At 34.4% G+C, this 19,940-nt stretch overlaps 1 protein-coding gene across 1 annotated transcript in view; it reads right to left on the bottom strand.

The window, feature by feature from the left end:
• Nucleotides 1-19,940, bottom strand: part of CSMD1 (CUB and Sushi multiple domains 1) — a 1,235,979-nt gene that overhangs the window by 133,498 nt on the left and 1,082,541 nt on the right. Inside the window, exon 42 of the mRNA XM_064447944.1 lies at nucleotides 7,210-7,398. Within this exon, the coding sequence (XP_064304014.1) occupies nucleotides 7,210-7,398 (189 nt within the window). The remainder of the gene's footprint in view (nucleotides 1-7,209; nucleotides 7,399-19,940) is intronic.

Below are 19,940 nucleotides of genomic sequence, written 5' to 3'. Positions count from 1 at the left end.
GAACTTCTTGTAGCCCTTCTCCCAGAGTGAGACCATTGACCTTAAGACCGTATAGACACTGGAAGAGTAAATGTACATCAGAGAAAGGGGTAGATATTAGATGTTTGTCTGTATATCATTCTATCATTACCTAACTGTAAATGTTAGTAGCACTGTAAATGGACTAATAATAATTTTTTTATTAGACTCTTAAGATTTCCTTTGGACTGGCACTAAAACCATGGCTTTGCATCTATGGCGTGTTCCTCTTGCCTCTTGACTGGTGGGGATTCAGGCAACCTATTTCGTAGTTTGGATGCAACAAATTCTTACAAATATATTTTGGCAACTGTAGAAAAGCAAGAACACTTAAAGTTAATAATAGAAAAGATGCTGTCATGATGATTTTATTACCTGAAGGGAACAAACAGAAATACTAGATGTCTTCAATATTCTGGAATTACAGACCTATTTTCCATATCTTACACACAAATATTCATAATTTTTTTTAATGAATCATTTATGGGTAACATACACATTGCCAGTTTTCCATGGGACAACTGCACAGACAACCCAACCTTTTCCTCTGAAGCAGTGTCAAGTCTATTTTGTGAGCGACTACCAGATCTCATTTATCTCAGCCTTCTGAAGCATGTGCAATCTTCTGTAGAAAGGTTTTGATCTGAACTTCTAAGACTACTGGCCATAGCTACAAAGATGATTTAATTTTCCCATTGTTTTCCCTTTCAGACCCACTGCCAAATTCCAACAATCAGAGACCTTATAACCATTTGTTTTCCTTATTGCAAAAACATTTATATGTCATCTTAATTCTTTCAGCAGTGCTAGACTGAGCTTTAATGTACAGAAATTAATTTTCTACAAAGCAAGTAGTGTGCTACCTGACAGACTGAGAAAACTCTGTATGCTCTGCCAAAACACTATGAAACATGCTCTTTCATCAGAAATCATAGCTACATAGATTCTGAATTACAGACATGTCAGTAACAGAAAAGACAGGAATGACTTCTTTAAGTTAGGAAATGAAGATAAAACTACTGAATTAAAACCGTCTGGATGGGGAAGGAACAGAAAAAGGTTATTATATATGTCATTATAAACTATTAATTTCTCTTCCTGCATGTTAATTCAAACAGAACAAGTATTTCTTTACTCTTACTTCTTCTAAGAAAACAAAGAAAATGCTAATTTGTACCATAAAAGTCTGAACCACTCCTAATGTAGACCTCATGTGTCTTCAATACTCTTTTAGGAAATGTGTTTCTCTAGGGAGTACAAATGAATAAGCAACAGAAACGATACAAGGCTGTTATGCCCTTTGATGCTGCGTCTATATCACTACTCAGGAATATTATCTATTATTCTGAAGTCCTTTCACAGCTCCACAAATGTCTTCCTTTTTGTGATAGATCAGAAAAAAACATACTCTTCCAATACCACAGTTATTTTTAACTGCCATCAAACTAGAGAAAACCCAGTGATGTTCTCACATGTAAAGTGAAAGCATCTAAACAGGCATTTAATCTCTTCTGGGGTTGAAAAATACATCTGGTTATAAAGCAGTTTTATTTTTTCTATATGATTTAATTGTCATGGAAGGTAATCCAAAAAAATTATTTGACATTTTAAAAAAGTCCTAGATATAGAATACTTATTTGTGTTTTCCATTAACCTCTGATTGCTAACTGGAACTAGTATTACAAAGTGTACCAGTTTATTACCTGAGTCCATTTATCTTTATCACATTTTCATCAGATGAGATATATTCAAGTCTTTTCCACAATTTAACTGAATATTGTTTTTAATCAGGAACAGTATATTATTGAAAGTGAGAGAGGTATAGAATATTTTTAAATTAATTTTTTATTAGACTATAGAAAATATTTTCATTCCTCAAAAAATTAAAAATCAAGCTGATAAACTGATGTAGTTTTATAACATGTATCAATAATATCATACAGTAAAAATATCTGATATACTTAAAATTCCTTTTTGCAACTTTTACCTAGTTTTCTGTTCCTATTTATCCTATCTATATAGCTGTCACTATAATTGGAAATGCCATTTTTTGTTATGCCTTTAAGATTATCATATACAGATTGCTGCTAAACTAATCTAATGTTCACTTTTTGCAGATGAAATACTCTTTTAGTTGTCTAATATAGAGTTCTACATTCCATTACAACACTGCTATCCATTTGCAATTAATATTTTAAAATTATTAAAATAAATTATTAAAGCATTAATGAGGATTTTTAAAATACATTCTTTGACAAATTTCATTCAAATCTTGATAAATGAGAAAAGAGGGACAATAGGTCACTGCAGATTCATTATCACAAAACTCCTGTGGAAGAAATCAAAATCAGGCTAAGGCTTCTGACTCAAAAAGCTTAGCCTAGGATAAGAAAGAAAGGAAGAAAGGAAGAGGTCTATGATCTGTATAAAAACAAAAAGTGTTGAATTTTGAAATTGGGGGCCTAGGTTTCTAAAGTATTCTAAAAACACTTAGTGTTAAAGATTCTGCTTGGCAGCACCTGAACAGAAAATTTCACAGGCTACGGAAGGGTGCTACTGAAGTGTTAATCACAGAATCACAGAATGGCAGGGGCTGGAAGGGACCTCTGGAGATCATCTCGTCCAACCCCCCTGCTTGAGCAGGCACACCCAGAGCAGGGGGCACAGGAACGTGTCCAGGCAGTTTTGAACATCTCCAGGGAAGGAGACTCCACAACCTCCCTGGGCAGCCTGTTCCACTGCTCTGTCACCCTCAATGCTGAAGTGCTAATGCTGAAGTGCTGTAATGCTAGCTAACAAAGAGACTCTGGATAAGTTCTCTTGCATTGATTAACTTATCTGGATGTTCCAAACCTGGAGGAATCCCACACAGCATTTATTCATTTAAGAAAAGGTGAAACAGCTTATCAAACATGAAGGAAAGCCTTTAATTTCATTACATAAAAAATCAAGAGCTTTATTACAAGCCAGGATAAAGAAACGGAATGATTTGTGATATTGATTTAATTTCTTATCAGTTGAGGAGGCTAGAAGATTATTTCTTAAAGGTGAGTGACATAATGGTTACCTTTCTTATCTATCCTCTCAGTTTAACTTTCATTTATACACTTTTTTCTTCTCATTTCTGATTTACCACTAAAACAGGATCCCCAAAATACATACTGTAAAAGACCAACAATTTAAGGTAAATGCTCCATGTTTATCTTGTTAAGATATTAGTAGGATTACCCCAAATGTCAACAGTTTAATAATAAAAATAGTAATAAAAAGAATGAAATATGCTAGAAAAATCTCCAATGCTAACACTATAACTTTCATTGAACCACTAAAAAATATATGTGAAAGCAATTTTCAAAGAGAACAGAGATTATAACTTCCCTAGAAATCTAAGAATTTAGATGTCTATGAACATATGCAAATATGAAATATGCAAATCACCATTTTCCCACTGATAAACATTTCAAATTACATCTGAGAAATTAATGTTTGTTAAAATTAATGTTAATTAGTAAACTAAAAGGATATAGGGAGAATACGGATTTGGTATCTTAAATGTCTTTATTCTAGGAGTGCAAAGAGTGTAGGTCAACCTCAATGGGAAGAGGGAAAAAAAAACATATATTCTCTTATGTTTTTATATCCTTTAAAGTATTTTCTTTCTCATTTCTTATACAAGATAATAAGGCACATGGTAGCTAACTGGCAGAAGATATCATAATGAGTTTTAAAAACCTGTATCATCAAGTGGCAAGATTTAGAAGGACTAAAACCACTAATATTATAATTTAGTACAGTAAGTTATATTCATATAAAGACTACACAGAAGTTGTTTTATCAAGTAATTATTCCATATCTTTCATATGCTCTTCAGATTTTTTTTTCTCACCACATTTTTGAAAGCGGCATCATTATTTGCAGACAAGACAGTCCCTATGCTTACTTGATATTCTGCCTGTAACTCTAACTGGTCTTTTCACCCTAGCATTGTACTGAATATGGAAGATATGTTAATAATATTCTACCATCATCCTTCAGAGTTATATATCACTCTTTAATGGATATTGTAAAACTTTACCATATGTTCAACATGAGGAAAAGTATTTCATATTTGTTTATAGCACAGTTTTATCATGAATAACCTTGTATTTTCTTTCAAAACATTGATAAACTTGAATGCATAACCCAATCTCCTTTGAATGAAAATATCTTTTTTAAATAGTCCTTTCTCATCTATGATTTTCTTTTAGAACTCAAAATTAATTACTTACTAATTCATGTAATACATGGAAAAATATTTTGTAAAGTGCTATAATTTTTAATTAAAAAGTCACACGGAACTATAGATCACATTCAATATAAGGTCTTATATACCTAGAATAGGACTTTTAAAACATTTAAGTACAAAATTGAAATCTCCAATCCTCCTATTCATTTACTGCCTAATTCAGGAGGCACTTAAATACAGCACACTTGGGAAGAAAAGCACATAACTGGAGTAGTTAAGCCCATGTTTTAGGCTGAATGAATTCTTTAAAATAAGTACAGCAGTTACCTACTACAGTCAACAGAAAGAAATAAGTGGCCTTAACAGAATCTTTCAGAGCAATATTTGGCAGTGTTAGGTTTACAGTTAAACTCAATGACCTTAAAGGTCTTTTCCAACACAAAAGATTCTATGATTCTATAAGATTAGACATGTAATTTAAAAGGAATGTTACAGACTCTTTTAGTTAAAAGATATGGGAGGTGGTGTTTCATAACTTTAATCTAAATATGCCAGTGGTAAAACAGTTGGAAAAAAATTAAAAAATAAAAAAATCATTATGAGCTATAACCACCCACTTTGACAAAGATGTGATGCATTATCACATAGTATGCCCTACTCTCACAAAGAACTAAATTTTTTTATTCCTCTCCACTCTTTTTTCTTTGGGAGGTATGGTTTTATAACTGATGCTTGTATTGCCTATTGCAGTGTAGACTAATGGAGCTGCATAAGGCTCAGAGGGTGTTTTACAATTCCAGCTGTAGTTAGCTAAGATAATATATTTATTTAATAATTATATTAACTGGTTATGTTGTTATTTCATTTTTTTACTTATTCTTCTTTCTGAAAGAGAAATTAATAGTCAAAAAGAGTTTTTGACTTATTTGCATGCATTCCTTCTTACTTAAATTAAAATATATAATTCTGCAAAATGTGTAAACTGTTTGTCTGCCAGCTGTTCTGAAGCACAGATTAAAAAAACAAACAAACAAACAAACAAACAAACAAACAAAAAACCAGAAAAAAAAACAACGAAGGAAAAAGAAAAGGAAGGCATGGGAACAGCAGTCACATTGTGATAGCCATTTAACAGTAAATGTACCTACTGATTGTACAAAAGTTACACAGTCTCATCTGCCAGAAATTTTCTAAAGCCATTCAGTACTGGAAACATCATTTTAGTACTTCTACTTCTTTACTGTCAAAAATGCAAAACAGCATAAGTGCCTGCCAATAAAACCTGTTCTTTAATTTGATAATAAAACAAAACTCAGTACTTTTATTTGTTGAAGTATGTATTACGTCCTAACTGAACTGCTGAAGTCAGGGGGGCATGGCCTTTCTCATTTCCAATGCCAAATGTTCTGTCCAGATGTTGTCTTTTCCTTTTGGGTAGAATGGCACATTTATGTCTTACTCTTGGAGCCTGTCAGACTTCTATAATTTCTAAGCAATAATGTGATAAAATATAGTCTAAATTAAAATGAACAAGAAATTAAAAGATAATTCAAATAATAGTAATAATAATACAAATAGTATTTTAAAAAATACAGAAAATTGGAGTTTTGTAATTGTTTTTATGCTTTAACAAGTCTCAGATGGACAGAGATTTGTATCTGTGAAAACCTTCATCCAGATAACTCATTTTAAACTTTATTACTTTCTTGTAAACCTTTTGCATTCCAAGAAATACACAACACACTCAACCTCCTCTATATATTTACTAGATTTCTGAGAAATTTATGGTAATTTGCATTAACAATTATGGAACTAGAACTTAAATTTTATCGATTCTCGTGACATTGAATTTAAATGACAACATAAGGAAGTAATACAAGCATCCCTTCCCAAGCACATGTATAAAACACATGTTCACACTGCACAGCAATACAGTTAAGCTGTACAAGAATACCTGACTCAGAAATAATAGGAAAATAATTTGAAGTTATTATTCACAGTACTAAAATCCTCATTTGGGAAGCAAGGAACTGCAGTGCTGAAGCAAACCTCCAGTCCATCTAGTGTATTTTTGCTTCTGACAATATTCAACCCTCCATGTCTAATAAGAATGCACAGAAGAATCCAAAGTAAAAAACACTACGTCAACCTGCGCCACTGGAAAATTTCTTTCTAGCTTCAGTTTGTCCTGAAGTGGAAAGATTGACCCTTCTTTCACATTTTTTTTCTTGACTGATAGATGTAGCTCAGTTAGATCTTTCTTGAATTTCTCACAGCCTTTTCTGGTTTGACTAACCTGAAGGCTATTGGGTGGTTTGTGTAGGGAAGCATCCTTCAAGATCAATGTCAATGATACTGAACATACATTCTTCAGTGAAAACCTGTAGCACCATTAGCATCTTGTTATGATGGAAATAATTTATTTAAATTTATTTTATATCTTCTTAGCTGGTCGGTTTTCTATGATGCCACTTCACTTCCACACAATGACTAACTAGTTTTGTCATAACATTCTATATGAGACTGTCAAAATCTCTAAAGGTCTAGATGAATGTCAGAAGTTTTGTTTCTGCACTTGCAGTTTTTTAGATGAAAATCCAAGTAAAAGGTTTACAATGGAAAATTTTTTATGTTACATTGTACACTGCCCCCCTCACCTCAAATCAGAAAAAAGAAGGGATAAAAAAATTTGCATGGAGCTTAAGATAATTTCTGGCAGTATCATGAGTTCTCATAATCAATACAAATGACAGATATCAATAGGAACAATAAATCACTGCTGAGGAACATGATTCATAAAATATTTATGATTTATAAAAGCACGTAGTATCTGGACTTTAGCTGCTTACATTACAAATTAGGATAAAGGTGCAATAAAAGCTGCATTACGTACATGCACACAAACAAGTAAACAAATATCAGAAATTTTTGTGAGTTCTGAAGCAAGGGTACTACCAGAAAGTTACCTTCACATCTGGGGAAATGATAGTTCCAATTCCGGTTGATTCCGTGTTGGCATGTGAGAACTGGCTGACCCCTCAGCACATAGCCAGGATAGCATTCAAATGATACTGACTGACCCACACTGTAATCTGAGTTGACTATATATCCATTCAAAAAAGGAGGAGGATCAGGGCAGTTCTGTAACTCGTACGCTGGAAGAGAAGGGATATACTTTTTAGTGCTTAGTCAGCTCTCAACATAGGAAGCAAACATTAATATAATTCTGTAATACATTCCATAATAGTAAACACTGGAATGCAAAACTCCAGTAATAGAGTCATTTACACATAACAAGAAATCAATCAATTTGCACCATCCAGATCTTGGTAAAGGAATGAAAAAATTAGCTCTAGAGACAAAGTGTAGGAAAGACCAAAATCTTGAATAGAATGAATTGCCACCTACACAGGAATTTAGAGAGGAAAGTCAAAGAAACACTGGCTGCAGGCATGGCATGAAGATGGAATATTGTGTTTTAGTAGCTCACGTTGAAGCTTCAGATTACGATATTATACATATTACATCCTTATTTTTTAATAAATTTCTAGGCTTAGACCTAGTGCCTAAATTCTGTGAAGTAATAGTTTTATAATAGGATAACATTTTTAACCAAGATACATGGAATAAATAAATTTATTTTAAAAATAAGATGGACATACTTAATGAGTATGTTGAAGTGACATAATTTCATGAGTACGTCAAATATTTACATAAACTTTATTTATACTCAGTAATGTGTTAAGTCTGAAATAAAAAAAAATCTTGCTTTGAATGCAACAACATTGAATCCAAAATCTGCACACAGTAATATTAATAATTTAATTGAACAAATTTAATAGGTTGCTCAATATTAAAAATTATCACATAATTTTAAAATAACTTCTTCTTATCCTGATATATAAGAAAAAATGCAAATCATTCCAAGTAAGAAATAGCAAAATTATTTAGGAAAATAATTTTGTCCATGATGTCTGAAATTAATCTATATTTCTTAAAAACACCTATCTATTGAATGACCATGTTCATAGTGCAATTTCAAAAATTAGAATATTAACATGCAAGTATTCTTATACAGTTAATGGCAGCATAAGAACTTGAGAAAACTTTTTTTATTATAACATTCATATATGTTCATAACATTGTATGAGTCCTCTACTAGGAATGGATGTAACTGCAGCACAACAAAAAATGGAGTTTTGTGGCACTATGAGAACTGTGTAGCAAAACAAACATTATAAATTGAGGATAATGTGTATATTACTATGGTGACTTATATTTGACTGGCAATATTCCAGTTTGTACATTACCTGCATCAATAAAATTGTACAATGACTTCAATAATAAATCAGAACACAAGTAGTCACAGCAATTCCTTAAATATGTTTTTACTTTTAAACACTATAGTAAGTATTCTAGTAAGGTTTGACAAAGTAATTCATTAAAATTTTATTAAATAAAAGATTTTTACAATCTATTTGATTTTTTGATATATATTAAACTATGCCAAAACAATCACCTAACCAAAAAAAAAAAAAGAAAAAACCCTGAAAATTATTAATGGAAGACTATAAAGTCACAAATTATCAGAAAGATCTAGAAAAATGACAGAAGTCTACCAAGGAAAAAGTTCCTTCTAGATATATGCAAAACATTACATTAATGATTCATCATATTTAATGTTGTGGCTTATGTTTATAAAAACCTCAAAATGTTATTCAGTAAACATACTTAATTCATACAAAATAATGCGATGAAAATTCAGAAGGTTCTTTCATTAATAATGTTTACTAGGATATAAAGATAATTTAAAACTACATGCTTCCATATTGAAGATGTATTTCCTTAGAATATTTAAATAATAAATAGTTCTACAGGAAGAAAAACACAGTTTTATAATAATGTTTTGTAATATAATTCACAAATAAATTCTCATAGATCAGATAGTAAGTAACTGCCATTTAAGAAATAATTATTGAGAAAATTAATGTCCTGCTTTTTCTCAGCATTTAATTTACAGTTATGAAATAATTCTGTCAGAAGATAAGGAAGTTCAAATAAGAGCAGTAATACCAATGTGCTTTATATTAACAAGTGCCATTAAGTCCAAGCTCTAAAAATACTGTAAGAGAGATGAAGAACATATTCTTGAACAAAGTATTTTGCTATTTTTCAAAGCTAATCATTACAGTATGGACAAGTTCATCCTAGAAGTATATACTTATCAATCAGACGATGTAAACAAGCCATTACAGCAAGATTAAGATAAACATATAACTTAAGTGTGCTTAAGTGCTTACTTAATGTGAAGTTTGTAGTTAATTTCTTCACTGAAGTACAGCTACTGTCATAAGTTTTTTTAGTCATTGCTGATTAAAGTCACGCAATGGAATGAGTAGGAGATTTACTTTGAGAAAGCCACCTTCTTTTCCCTAACCCATTCAGTGAATCCAGAATCCAGTGTTTGTAACATTACAAAGCTGTAAGAGATGTGGAGGTACCAGAAATATTCTGAAATCCTCTAATAAATCAGTCTAACTTTCCCCCAGGTATCAAAAAATTGAGAAAAAAATATTAAAAATTAACAATCCAAATTAATTGATACTGGAAATACAAAAAGCTTTATTCTACCTTAATTATGGTTCATTAAAATTTTGTGCAAATTCTAGTAATGGTTCATTAATTTTTAATGCTTTTTACTATTGCTGTCATTATTCGTATAGTACTACTACAGATAATATCATTATTATCAACATCTTTATTCAGAATAGAGTACTAGAAAGATTATTTAAGAATACAGGACATGTTATGACTCATATATTAAATTTTATAATAAAAGCTACTTAGCAAATTATATTAAAAATACAGTAGAAGGTTATTCTGGAGGGTCCGAAGGTCTCTCAGGTTTATTCAACAAAGTGCAGCACTACCTTGCCCAGTAGTTACTATGGCAGTGTTCTGGAATAATGACAATAAGTATTGGAACTTTTAAACTTTGTACAACCTTTTCAGGAGATGAATATATATGAAAAATATCCTTCCTTATTGGTTAATTTGTTACAATACAGTATTATTAGGTTATGTTTTAAATGCACTTAATATGGTCTCCAATTTTTGATTTAGTCTTAAAAATTTATTTCAGAAAAAAGCTTATCTCACTGACCTACATGAGAAGAAAACACAGGAAGAGCTCAGGTGAAAGGAAATCTGAAATAACTTCATCATCTCTCTGTCCCTCTAATTTGCACACATCCTTTAAAGTCCCTTGGATTGTTAAGGAAAAAAATAAAGCCTACCTTTTGTAATTCTATTTAGTGCTTATTCAGAGATGTGTATGCTTTTCTCCTATTGTCAGCAAGGTAAACAAAACACATACAGAAACTTTTGGGGTTTGTTCTGGTATTTTTTTAATTAAGAATAGAACCTCTGCCTAAAGCAGATTACCATAAATTTGAAGGTCAGTCAGTCAGGGGTGAAAACACTTCCACATGAGCAGAGCATTTTTATTTTATTTTATTCTTAAGCTGTAAAATGTGAAGATACTCTCTGCATGTGACTTCTGGTATAAATCCTATGGATGACTCATAAATTATTGGAGTAACTATAAGTCAGGCGATCCATCTGACTATGATATCATGATTTATAGCCCACTCAGGAAATAAGTTTTATAGTTTTAATATAAATATGAATTATATTCTTCTCTGTTCTTTTGATATATGCAACAACTATACCTGGTTTAGCAGAGCAATTCATTATTCAGTCAACACTATCAAATATTACCCACAAATCCTGATGTCACACCTCACAAAAGAAAGCTTTTTTTATGAGTGTCATGCCCAAAGTCTTGTTTGATATCGAGCTTTAAAAAATGATGTACCATTTTGCAGCAGAAAAAAACTCTAGTGAGAGCCTGAAATGAAGCCCAATGTAAAGGAAATCTGAGAAAAATATTTAATTCCAATACTGGCAGCAGTCAGATACTTGAATTTTAAAAATATTTTGTATTTTCCACTGGTAAGAAGAGAGTGTAAATTACAAAATAAAAGTAATTGACCTTCTGCTATCTTGTTTTTATGATTTAAATTTTCCTTCTTACATTAACACTAGGGTGACATTGCCTTTTCAAGGACTACATACATCTATAACATTTCAACATGGAAACAGTTACTTTACAGAAGAATTGTGTTAGCAGAGAGTTGAGCATTATGAACACTCAAATGTTAGGAAAGCTCACAATTAAGGCTACTTAAAACTTTCATTTAGTCTTATTGTACATTCCTCCAGTATCATGCTGTGTGTAACTACAGACTGAAGACCAAAATTCATTTCTCAGACTAGACTAGATTAGACTAGGATAGCATGGGTTGGGTTGGAAGGGACCTTTAAAGATAATCTAGTTCCATATCCTCTGCCATGGGAAGGGGCAACCTGACTTTGAACACTTCCAGGGATAGGGCATCTACAACTTTGCTGGGCAACGCATCCTACTGTCTCACCACCCTCGTCTTAAAATATTTCTTCGTTATGTCCTGTGCCACTGCCCGAACACTATCCTGGGTCTCGAAGAACAAGTCCTGTGGCGACACGGCACCCCAGAGAGAATTGAGTCAGACAACGGGACTCATTTCCGAAATAACCTCACAGGCACCTGGGCCAAAAAGCATGGCATTGAGTGGGTGTATCACATCCCCTATCACGCACCAGCCTCTGGGAAAATCAAAAGATACAATAGACTATTAAAGGCTACACTGAGAGCAATGGCGGGGGGAACATTTAAACACTGGGATACACATTTAGCAAAAGCCACGTGGTTAGTCAACATGAGGGGATCTGCCAATTGAGCTGGCCCTGCCCAATCAGAACCCTTATGTACTGTGGAAAGGGAAAAAGTCCCTGTAGTGCATGTAAAAAATATGCTGGGTAAAACAGTCTGGGTTCTTCCTGCCTCAGGCAAAGGCAAACCCATTTGTGGGATTGTTTTTGCTCAAGGGCCTGGGTGCACTTGGTGGGTGATGCGGGAGGATGGAGAAATCTGATGTGTGCCTCAAGGGGATTTGATTTTGGGTGAAAACAGTCAATGAACTGAACGGCATAATGCAAACTGCTATATAATACTGTATGTCATCTCTTCTGTGGTTTCTATATGACATATCAACGATATCATAGTACAAGCCTCCCAATCCATGGAAGATGAACTTTGATGAAACAAGCAAAATGTAGCAGTGATGGAACGATGACTGACTCGGTATGCAGCAACCCAACACCACACACACCATCTCTCCTGCCCTGAAAGACTGATATGGCAGTTGGAGCCCAGAGTCATGGACTGGGTGAATTCAATGGACATTTTAATGGACATTCTACAGGGAAGGTCCATAGACTAAGGGAATGATGTCTGTCTGTGTATTATGTCAAGGGATGGGAAGGGGCAGGGTGGTGGTTGGTGTGGTTGTATTGGATAGCATGGGACCCAGGCATGGTGTAAATGGTATGGAATAAGGGGTGGAGAATGTGCTGGTTTTGGCTGGGATAGAGTTAACTCTTTTCACTGTAGCTGGTAAAGTGCTGATGGCACACTGATGCTTTAGTTGCTGATAAGTAGTGGCTCAGTGTTGCTAAGTAGTGCCTGTAGTAGTGAGGGAGCTTTCCAGCTTCCCATGCTCTGACACATGGGGAAGAGGCTGGGAGGGGTGGGGCCACAGCCAAGACAGCTGACCCCGACTGGCCAATGGGATGTTCATTCCATACCATGTGATGCCATGACCAGTACATTAACTGGAGGTGGGAGGTGGGGAAATGGGATGACGGGATGACACAGTTGGGGCTCAGGGACCAGCAGCATCAGGTTGGTGGGTGCTGAGCAGCTGCATCACGTGCGGCTTGTTTTGATTGTTCATTCCCCCTGCCTCAGGTTTTGTGCCTCACACATTTTTTCCTTTTCATTGCATTATTATTGTTGTTGTTGTTGTTATTGTTTTGTTTTAATTATTAAACTATTATTGTCTCACACAAGGTTTCTCACTTTTACCCTTCTGGTTCTCTCCCCCATCCCACCAGTGGGGGAGTGAGCAAGCAGCTGTGTGGGGCTGAGCTGCCGGCTAAACCACAACATGTCCAATCTAAATTTACCCTCTTTTTGTTTGAAACTGTTGCCCCTTGTCTTGTTACTAAATGCCTTGGTAAAAAGTCTCTCTCCATCTTTCTTACAAACCTCCTTTAAGCATTGAAAGGCCACAATAAGGCATCCCTGAAGACTTCTCTTCTCCAGGCTGAACAACCTCATCTCTCTCAGCCCTTCCTCAGAGAAGAGGTGTTCCAACCCTCTGATTATTTTTGTAGCTCTTCTCTTGGATGTGTTCTAACAGGTCCGTGTCCTACTTGTGTTGGGAGCACAAGAGCTGGATCCAGTACTCCGGTGGGTGTCATGAGAGAATTAGAGAGGGATATTCACCTACCTCAGCCTGCTGGCCACACTTCTTTTTATGTAAGCCCAGGATACAGAACTCAAGATTGCCAGTCAAATGCAATTTAGAAATGTTCTAAGTATTTCTGATTTTTTGCTGTCTTTGCTGCTTTTCATATATGGCAAAATGACAGAGGTGACAACAAAGAGACACCCTTTCTCAATGCTCCTGTTTTTTTTTAATTAAACAGTACAATATTTATTTCAACAACACAGAAAGGTAAACGAAACCTAAAAGTTGCTATTTTAAAAATCATGTGCTTTTAAAGTTCTCTCATTGTCTTACAAATATATAAACATAATATCAAATAAAACTTAACTGCTTCAGATAGTTCAACAGGGAATCAGTATAAACTTCTTTCTTGCCACAAATGAAACAAAAGATTTCACAATGCACACACATTTAGTAACTTAGTCTTGACCATAATGGAATACCCACCATTCCTTACATAGTGCAATTACAAAGCTGAAGTGATAACAAAACACGGGAACATCTGAGCATAAAACAACAAGGAACTGACTGGCAATGGTATGTAGAGCTGTAACTTCCCTAGTGTTCTGCTAAGGAGACGAAGCCTTTTACTGCATTCAGAAATACACAGTATTTAAGTGATTCAGGTCATATATTCAAATCCTGTGCTGTGAGAATTCACAAGCTAGTGCTTAAGAGGCAGCACTTCCTCCTTGAAAGCATGGGAAAAAAAATATTTTACTGTTCTCAGTGTGCATACACTTTTCTTCCTCCCCAAAATAATGTGCTTAGAGAATAGACTCAGGCTATATTAAGTTTCAATCTCATCAGCATTTTTCTGTCTTCATAAAGTCAGTAGAAAAATTGAGAAATAGCATTATTAATGCTATCATTCACTATGCAATATTCATATTCTTTTCTTTCACCTGAGATGAGGGCTTATCAAAAAGCCTTATCCTTCACAAAATACTAAGATCTCTAGAAAACTTCATTTTTTTATGACATGGAAGTTTACTCAAATAAGCATACCCATTATCAATCTCCCTTTAATTTTAGACTGATATCTTTATAAAGAAACATCTACCTTGCAAAAGACCATCTGCTACCTTAATGCCACTACTTGTTGTATTCCTGTTAGTGGAAATGGCACTTTTTTAACTGAAGAAAAAGCGGTCCTTGAATTGAAACAAGTTAGTACTATTCAATTAAAGGGCAAATTTAATCTTAAATCCATTTTAATGTGAAGTTAAGCATATTTAAAAAAATCAGACTAGGCTTAAGCTATGAAGTCTTGTGGGTGCTTCTTAATATGCAACACATTCATTAAGACATTAGAATGGATTTGGTGAATGTGAATACAACTTTTCTTTTTGTCCACTCATCTTTTCTTAAGGGCATATCAAATTAATTTCATTATTAGAAAAGCAATGGGTTTTTTTATTTATGGAACTTTTCTCCCAGTTATACTATACTAGGACATCCTAAAATGGGATTGATTAGAAGCAGTCTGAAAAAAACACCTATTAAATATGTAAAGATGTCTGATCCTCAGACCCATCTGCTTTGCATTACAAAGTAATTTCTATAGAGAAGGCAAAAGTGGACAAAAGAAAAAGTACTAACAATATTTTTTTAAAAAAAATATTTAGGTAGTATGTGTGTGTTACATCTTCTTGCACTGATATACACCCTCTAATTTTACATACAACCTTTACTTAGTCATGACAACTATTTGCTCCCTTTAATTTAAGATGTGTATTTTAGATGCCCTGAGAGGTTAAATACTTTTGAAATATACTCTTGGAAATTACGTAAATTATTACTCATAGACTTCAAAAGACTATTTTGTTTGGTATAGCAATTGTTAGGTTTACCTTGTCAGGAGGATGGATGAATTCAGTACATTGCTTTGTCAGCAGCTGAACAAACAAAGCCTGTGGTTTTTCTATATATCTACATAATATCTGCTCAGTTTCTGTTTACCTCCATCTAGGTACTACATTCTTATAAGCGGATACCACAATGATTAAGCCTTTTCTGGAGTACCTTACCTTATTTGTAGCATCTCCAAGCCCTTGAAACACTCTAAGTTTTCTGTGAAAGGAAAATGCCATAGGCTTTGTGCCATTTATGCACCTGACAGTGCAAGATCTGAGAGATCTGAGATATGCCTAGACTTGCCTTGGCTTGAGCTGGTTTTACCTCATTTTAACAATTGCTAGCAGTCAAGTGATTATTACTCAACATGTTTTACATTCTGCTCTGCAAATACCATGCATGCTAAAGACCTGGCAAGCCCTGGCAATCATTGCTTAACAAATAACAATTCTTTAGAGTAATTGAACCTGGGGAAAGCAACTTTCAAAGTCAGGCTGGGAACTAGTAAGAAAGAAGCAGCCTGTGGTAAGAAAAACATGTATAAATATAATCCAAGTGGAATGAAAGACTGAAGAGTAAGAAATCCCTATCATGAATATCACATATTTCCTAGCCGAAGGGCTTGGGATGCTTATGACTGCCTCTCCAGTTCTACATGAGGAAGGCAGAAGCTGTCCATGTTAGGCTCCATAAGAGCACTGGGAGAATGAACATAATACAAAAGAAATGGCATAGATAGGACAAAGCTTTTGCATAACAATTTCACCTGCATTGCTTATAATTTTATTCTGTGTTAACTGACTTGTATAACTTAACTGTGTAAACATTAATTGGACTAATAACAAATTCTTAACTTTCTATATGCTATATGAAAATATGCTTCCTTTTGCCCATAAGAAGATTTTGAGTGTTACACCCATGCCAACCTCTCATATTTTATCTCTCTCCCACATCTATATCCCATGAATAGCAGTTAGGTAAGACACAGTATTTATTAAGATGAGTTTGACAAGGAATATTCCAGTTGAGTACCCAGCAATCCAAACTGAATTGACACCTATGGAGTAATGCTGCTTCTTTCTTCTCTATAAGGGCACTATTTTAGGACTTTCTCATCCACTTTACTAATATTGATTTTCAAATATTTCTAGGAGCTGTGAAATTTAACTGAAATTGGCCAATGGTTTCAAAATTGCATAACAGCAGTATATCAAGTATATCAAGAAGCATGACAGTCACGCATCACAACAGTGTAAGTCTTGTTGTCTGAGCAAATCAGGCTAAGACTTATTTGATGTTCGACTTACTGAAAGGAAAATTTCTAACAGAGAAGAAAGGAGAAGGAAAAAGAAAAATTTTGGAGTAGTGAAGAATTATTTTTTAAGTCCTGTTTCTGCAATTTCAGACAGACTAAGAGGAAGAGAGGAAAATCCAGAAGTATAATATCAAAAGAAATAGGAAAATCCAGAAACAATCTGGAAGATAACTAAATATCAAAGCCAGCAGGTGTGGATCTGGAAAAGAAAAGTCAGATATCAAAAGCAACATATATTTTGTATGAAGAAAAAAAAGTAACCACTAAAATTGCTCAGTTGTAAACCACTGGCATTTTTTTTTACTTCACGTCAGAGGCATCATGAATACATTGAAACACATTATTTCCAGAAGTTCTCCTTAGACTATTAATATCTTGAATTGAGAGTACAATTTCCTACATATTCGAAATGGTGCTGAGCAAGTTACTTGTGCTTAATGATAAGAAGACATAAATTATGATGATCTTAGAAAGAATTACAAAAGGAGAAATGTTAGCAATAGAAATGGCTAGTGCAATTTGGGATCTCAGAGACAACAGAGAGAATTTGTGCTATTTGAAGAAAAATAAACACATTAAAGATATTTAATTTTTAAAGAACAAAAGGCCGAAATCTGTTTGTAGAATGCAGGAAATGAGGTAGATGGAAGAGGGAACATAAGTCAATAGAGTGAGCTTAGCTGATAGATCCTAATCACTTAAAAATTGAACATGTCAGTGTTAGCAACTTTCCACATTAGAAAAAAAAAATCAATAAAGAGTAAGTAAAATAATTCTGGTTTTCCCAGCATCTTTCTATTTGAGTGGATTATGTTGTAGGTTTTTTTAAGTTTTAAAATCATATATTTTTTTAATATATAGATTAAAATACTGTGCTTCCTCAAAACACCTCAGGAATGAGTCACCCCAGAGTCTCTTTGTAAGTAAGGAGTATTACATAAAAATGAAATGCGTGAGTTGCCTTTACTGGAGAAATTGTTTTGCTTCTCACTCATGGGGAGAATAAAACTGGATAAATGTATATGCATTTGGTAACTCAAACACACCTATGAATCCACATTTTGAGAAACAAGGTAATAAATACTAGCTGTATTTTTTAATTTGAAATTAGAATGACCCAAATATCAGTTAACTGTATCTCTTGGTTCTGAATCTTCTACCTACTATTATAACTATTAGACTAATTGCTGAAGTAGTGAACAATACTTCTTTTTGACAGTTTTATTCTGAGAATGCTACTACACAGTCTTCATCACTTAAAAATATTTTATTATTAGGCCTTTCTAATGAAAATTTTTTATATTTGATAATATATTGTTCTGGGTTTAGACACATTGTTTTTACTCTATTTTAATAACAGGATAAAATTTTATACTGTCCATGAGTTAGTCATGAAAACATTTTTTTTGTCAGCTGACAAGTTGCAATTCGGAGAAGCAGAAAGAAAGTAACTTAACTAAAAAGCAAGTGATTTTAACAGGAGAGGGTTAAAGTGAACCAAAAAATATCAGTTTCTTTTGTAGGGTGTCCTCTTCATCATCTTTTACTTCTGACCAGAAAGAAATAATCCTGCTGGACACAGTGGGGAAAGCAAGAATAGAAGAAAAGAGGAATTATGAGCATAATTTATCAACCTTTTCAAGATACGGAATAAACGTCATACAATAATATAATGGATTTCTGAATTATGAAAGCTACCATCTTAATGGCGACCCCACAATGGAAATAGATTATTAAAGATTCTTTCAGCAGTTTACCATGGATGAATAAAGGAATGGTGTCTGTAACAGGCAAAAAGATAAAAAGTGAAGTTGTGGTTTGACTGAAATAATTGTCACAACAGTTAGCTTCAATAGGCCCAAGATTTCGTCTGATTTCTAGACCACGGGTTATGGCAATCAGCTTAACTTCTGAACGTACATGTAGTCTTCTTAGCTACACTTGAATACCACATGAATGATTCTCCAGACTCAGTCTCCTATTGCTGAGCATACTAAATTGTTCTAATGGGAAACAAACAATATTGGCTAAATGAAAAAAATAAAAAGATAGACAAATTATAGCAATATATTTTCTGTCAGTTGTAGTTCTAAACTGTAGCACAGCTTACAGAGTGTTTTTGTCTCCAGTGTTAAGCAGATATTGCTTAAATATATGGAATAAATTAAAGGTGAATAAATTAAAGGTAAATAAATTTGCCTGAGACAGGCTCAATATAGAAAACCGTAGTATCAGAATCATAGAATACTTAGGGTTGGAAGGAACCTTTAGAGGTCATCTAGTCCAACACCCCTTCAATAAGCAGGGACATCTTCAACTAGATCAGGTTGCTCAGAGCCCCGTCCAACCTCAACTTCATTGTTTCCAGGGATGGGGCATCTTCCACCTCTCTGGGCAACCTGTGCCAGTGTTTCACCAACCTCACTGTAAAAAATGTCTTCCTTATGTATATCACAGAATCACAGGTTTGAAGGGACCTCAGGGATCATCTAGTCCAACCTTTCTAAGATGAGCACAGTCTAGACAAGATGGCCCAGCACCCTGTCCAGATGACTCCTGAAGGTGCCCAACGTGGCTGAGTCAACCACTTCCCTGGGGAGATTATTCCAATGGTTGACTGTCCTCACTGTGAAAAATTTCCCTCTCATGTCCAATCGGAATCTCCCCAAGAGCAATTTGTGTCCATTCCTCCTTGTCCTCTCCATGGGACTCCACGTAAAAAGGGAGTCTCCATCTTCTTTGTGGCTACCCTTTAAGTACTGGGACATGGTGATGAGATCCCCTCTGAGCCTCCTTTTCTCAAGGCTGAACAAACCCAGTTCTCCCAGCCTATCCTCATATGGCAGGCTTCCCAGTCCTTTGATCATCTTGGTGGCCCTTCTCTGGACCCCTTCCAGCCCGTCCACATCCTTTTTGTATAGTGGGGACCAGAACTGTACACAGTACCCCAGGTGTGGCCTGACAAGCGCTGAGCAGAGTGGGATAATGACTTCCTTATCTCTGCTGGCAATGCCCTTTTTCATGCAACCCAGCATCCTGTTGGCCTTCTTGGCTGCAGCAGCACACTGTT

The sequence above is a fragment of the Phalacrocorax carbo genome, chromosome 3 (genome assembly GCF_963921805.1).
Source record: "Phalacrocorax carbo chromosome 3, bPhaCar2.1, whole genome shotgun sequence".
Taxonomy (NCBI): domain Eukaryota; kingdom Metazoa; phylum Chordata; class Aves; order Suliformes; family Phalacrocoracidae; genus Phalacrocorax; species Phalacrocorax carbo.
Note: the sequence above shows the minus strand (reverse complement) of the source record. Positions and strands in the feature narration are given on the sequence as shown.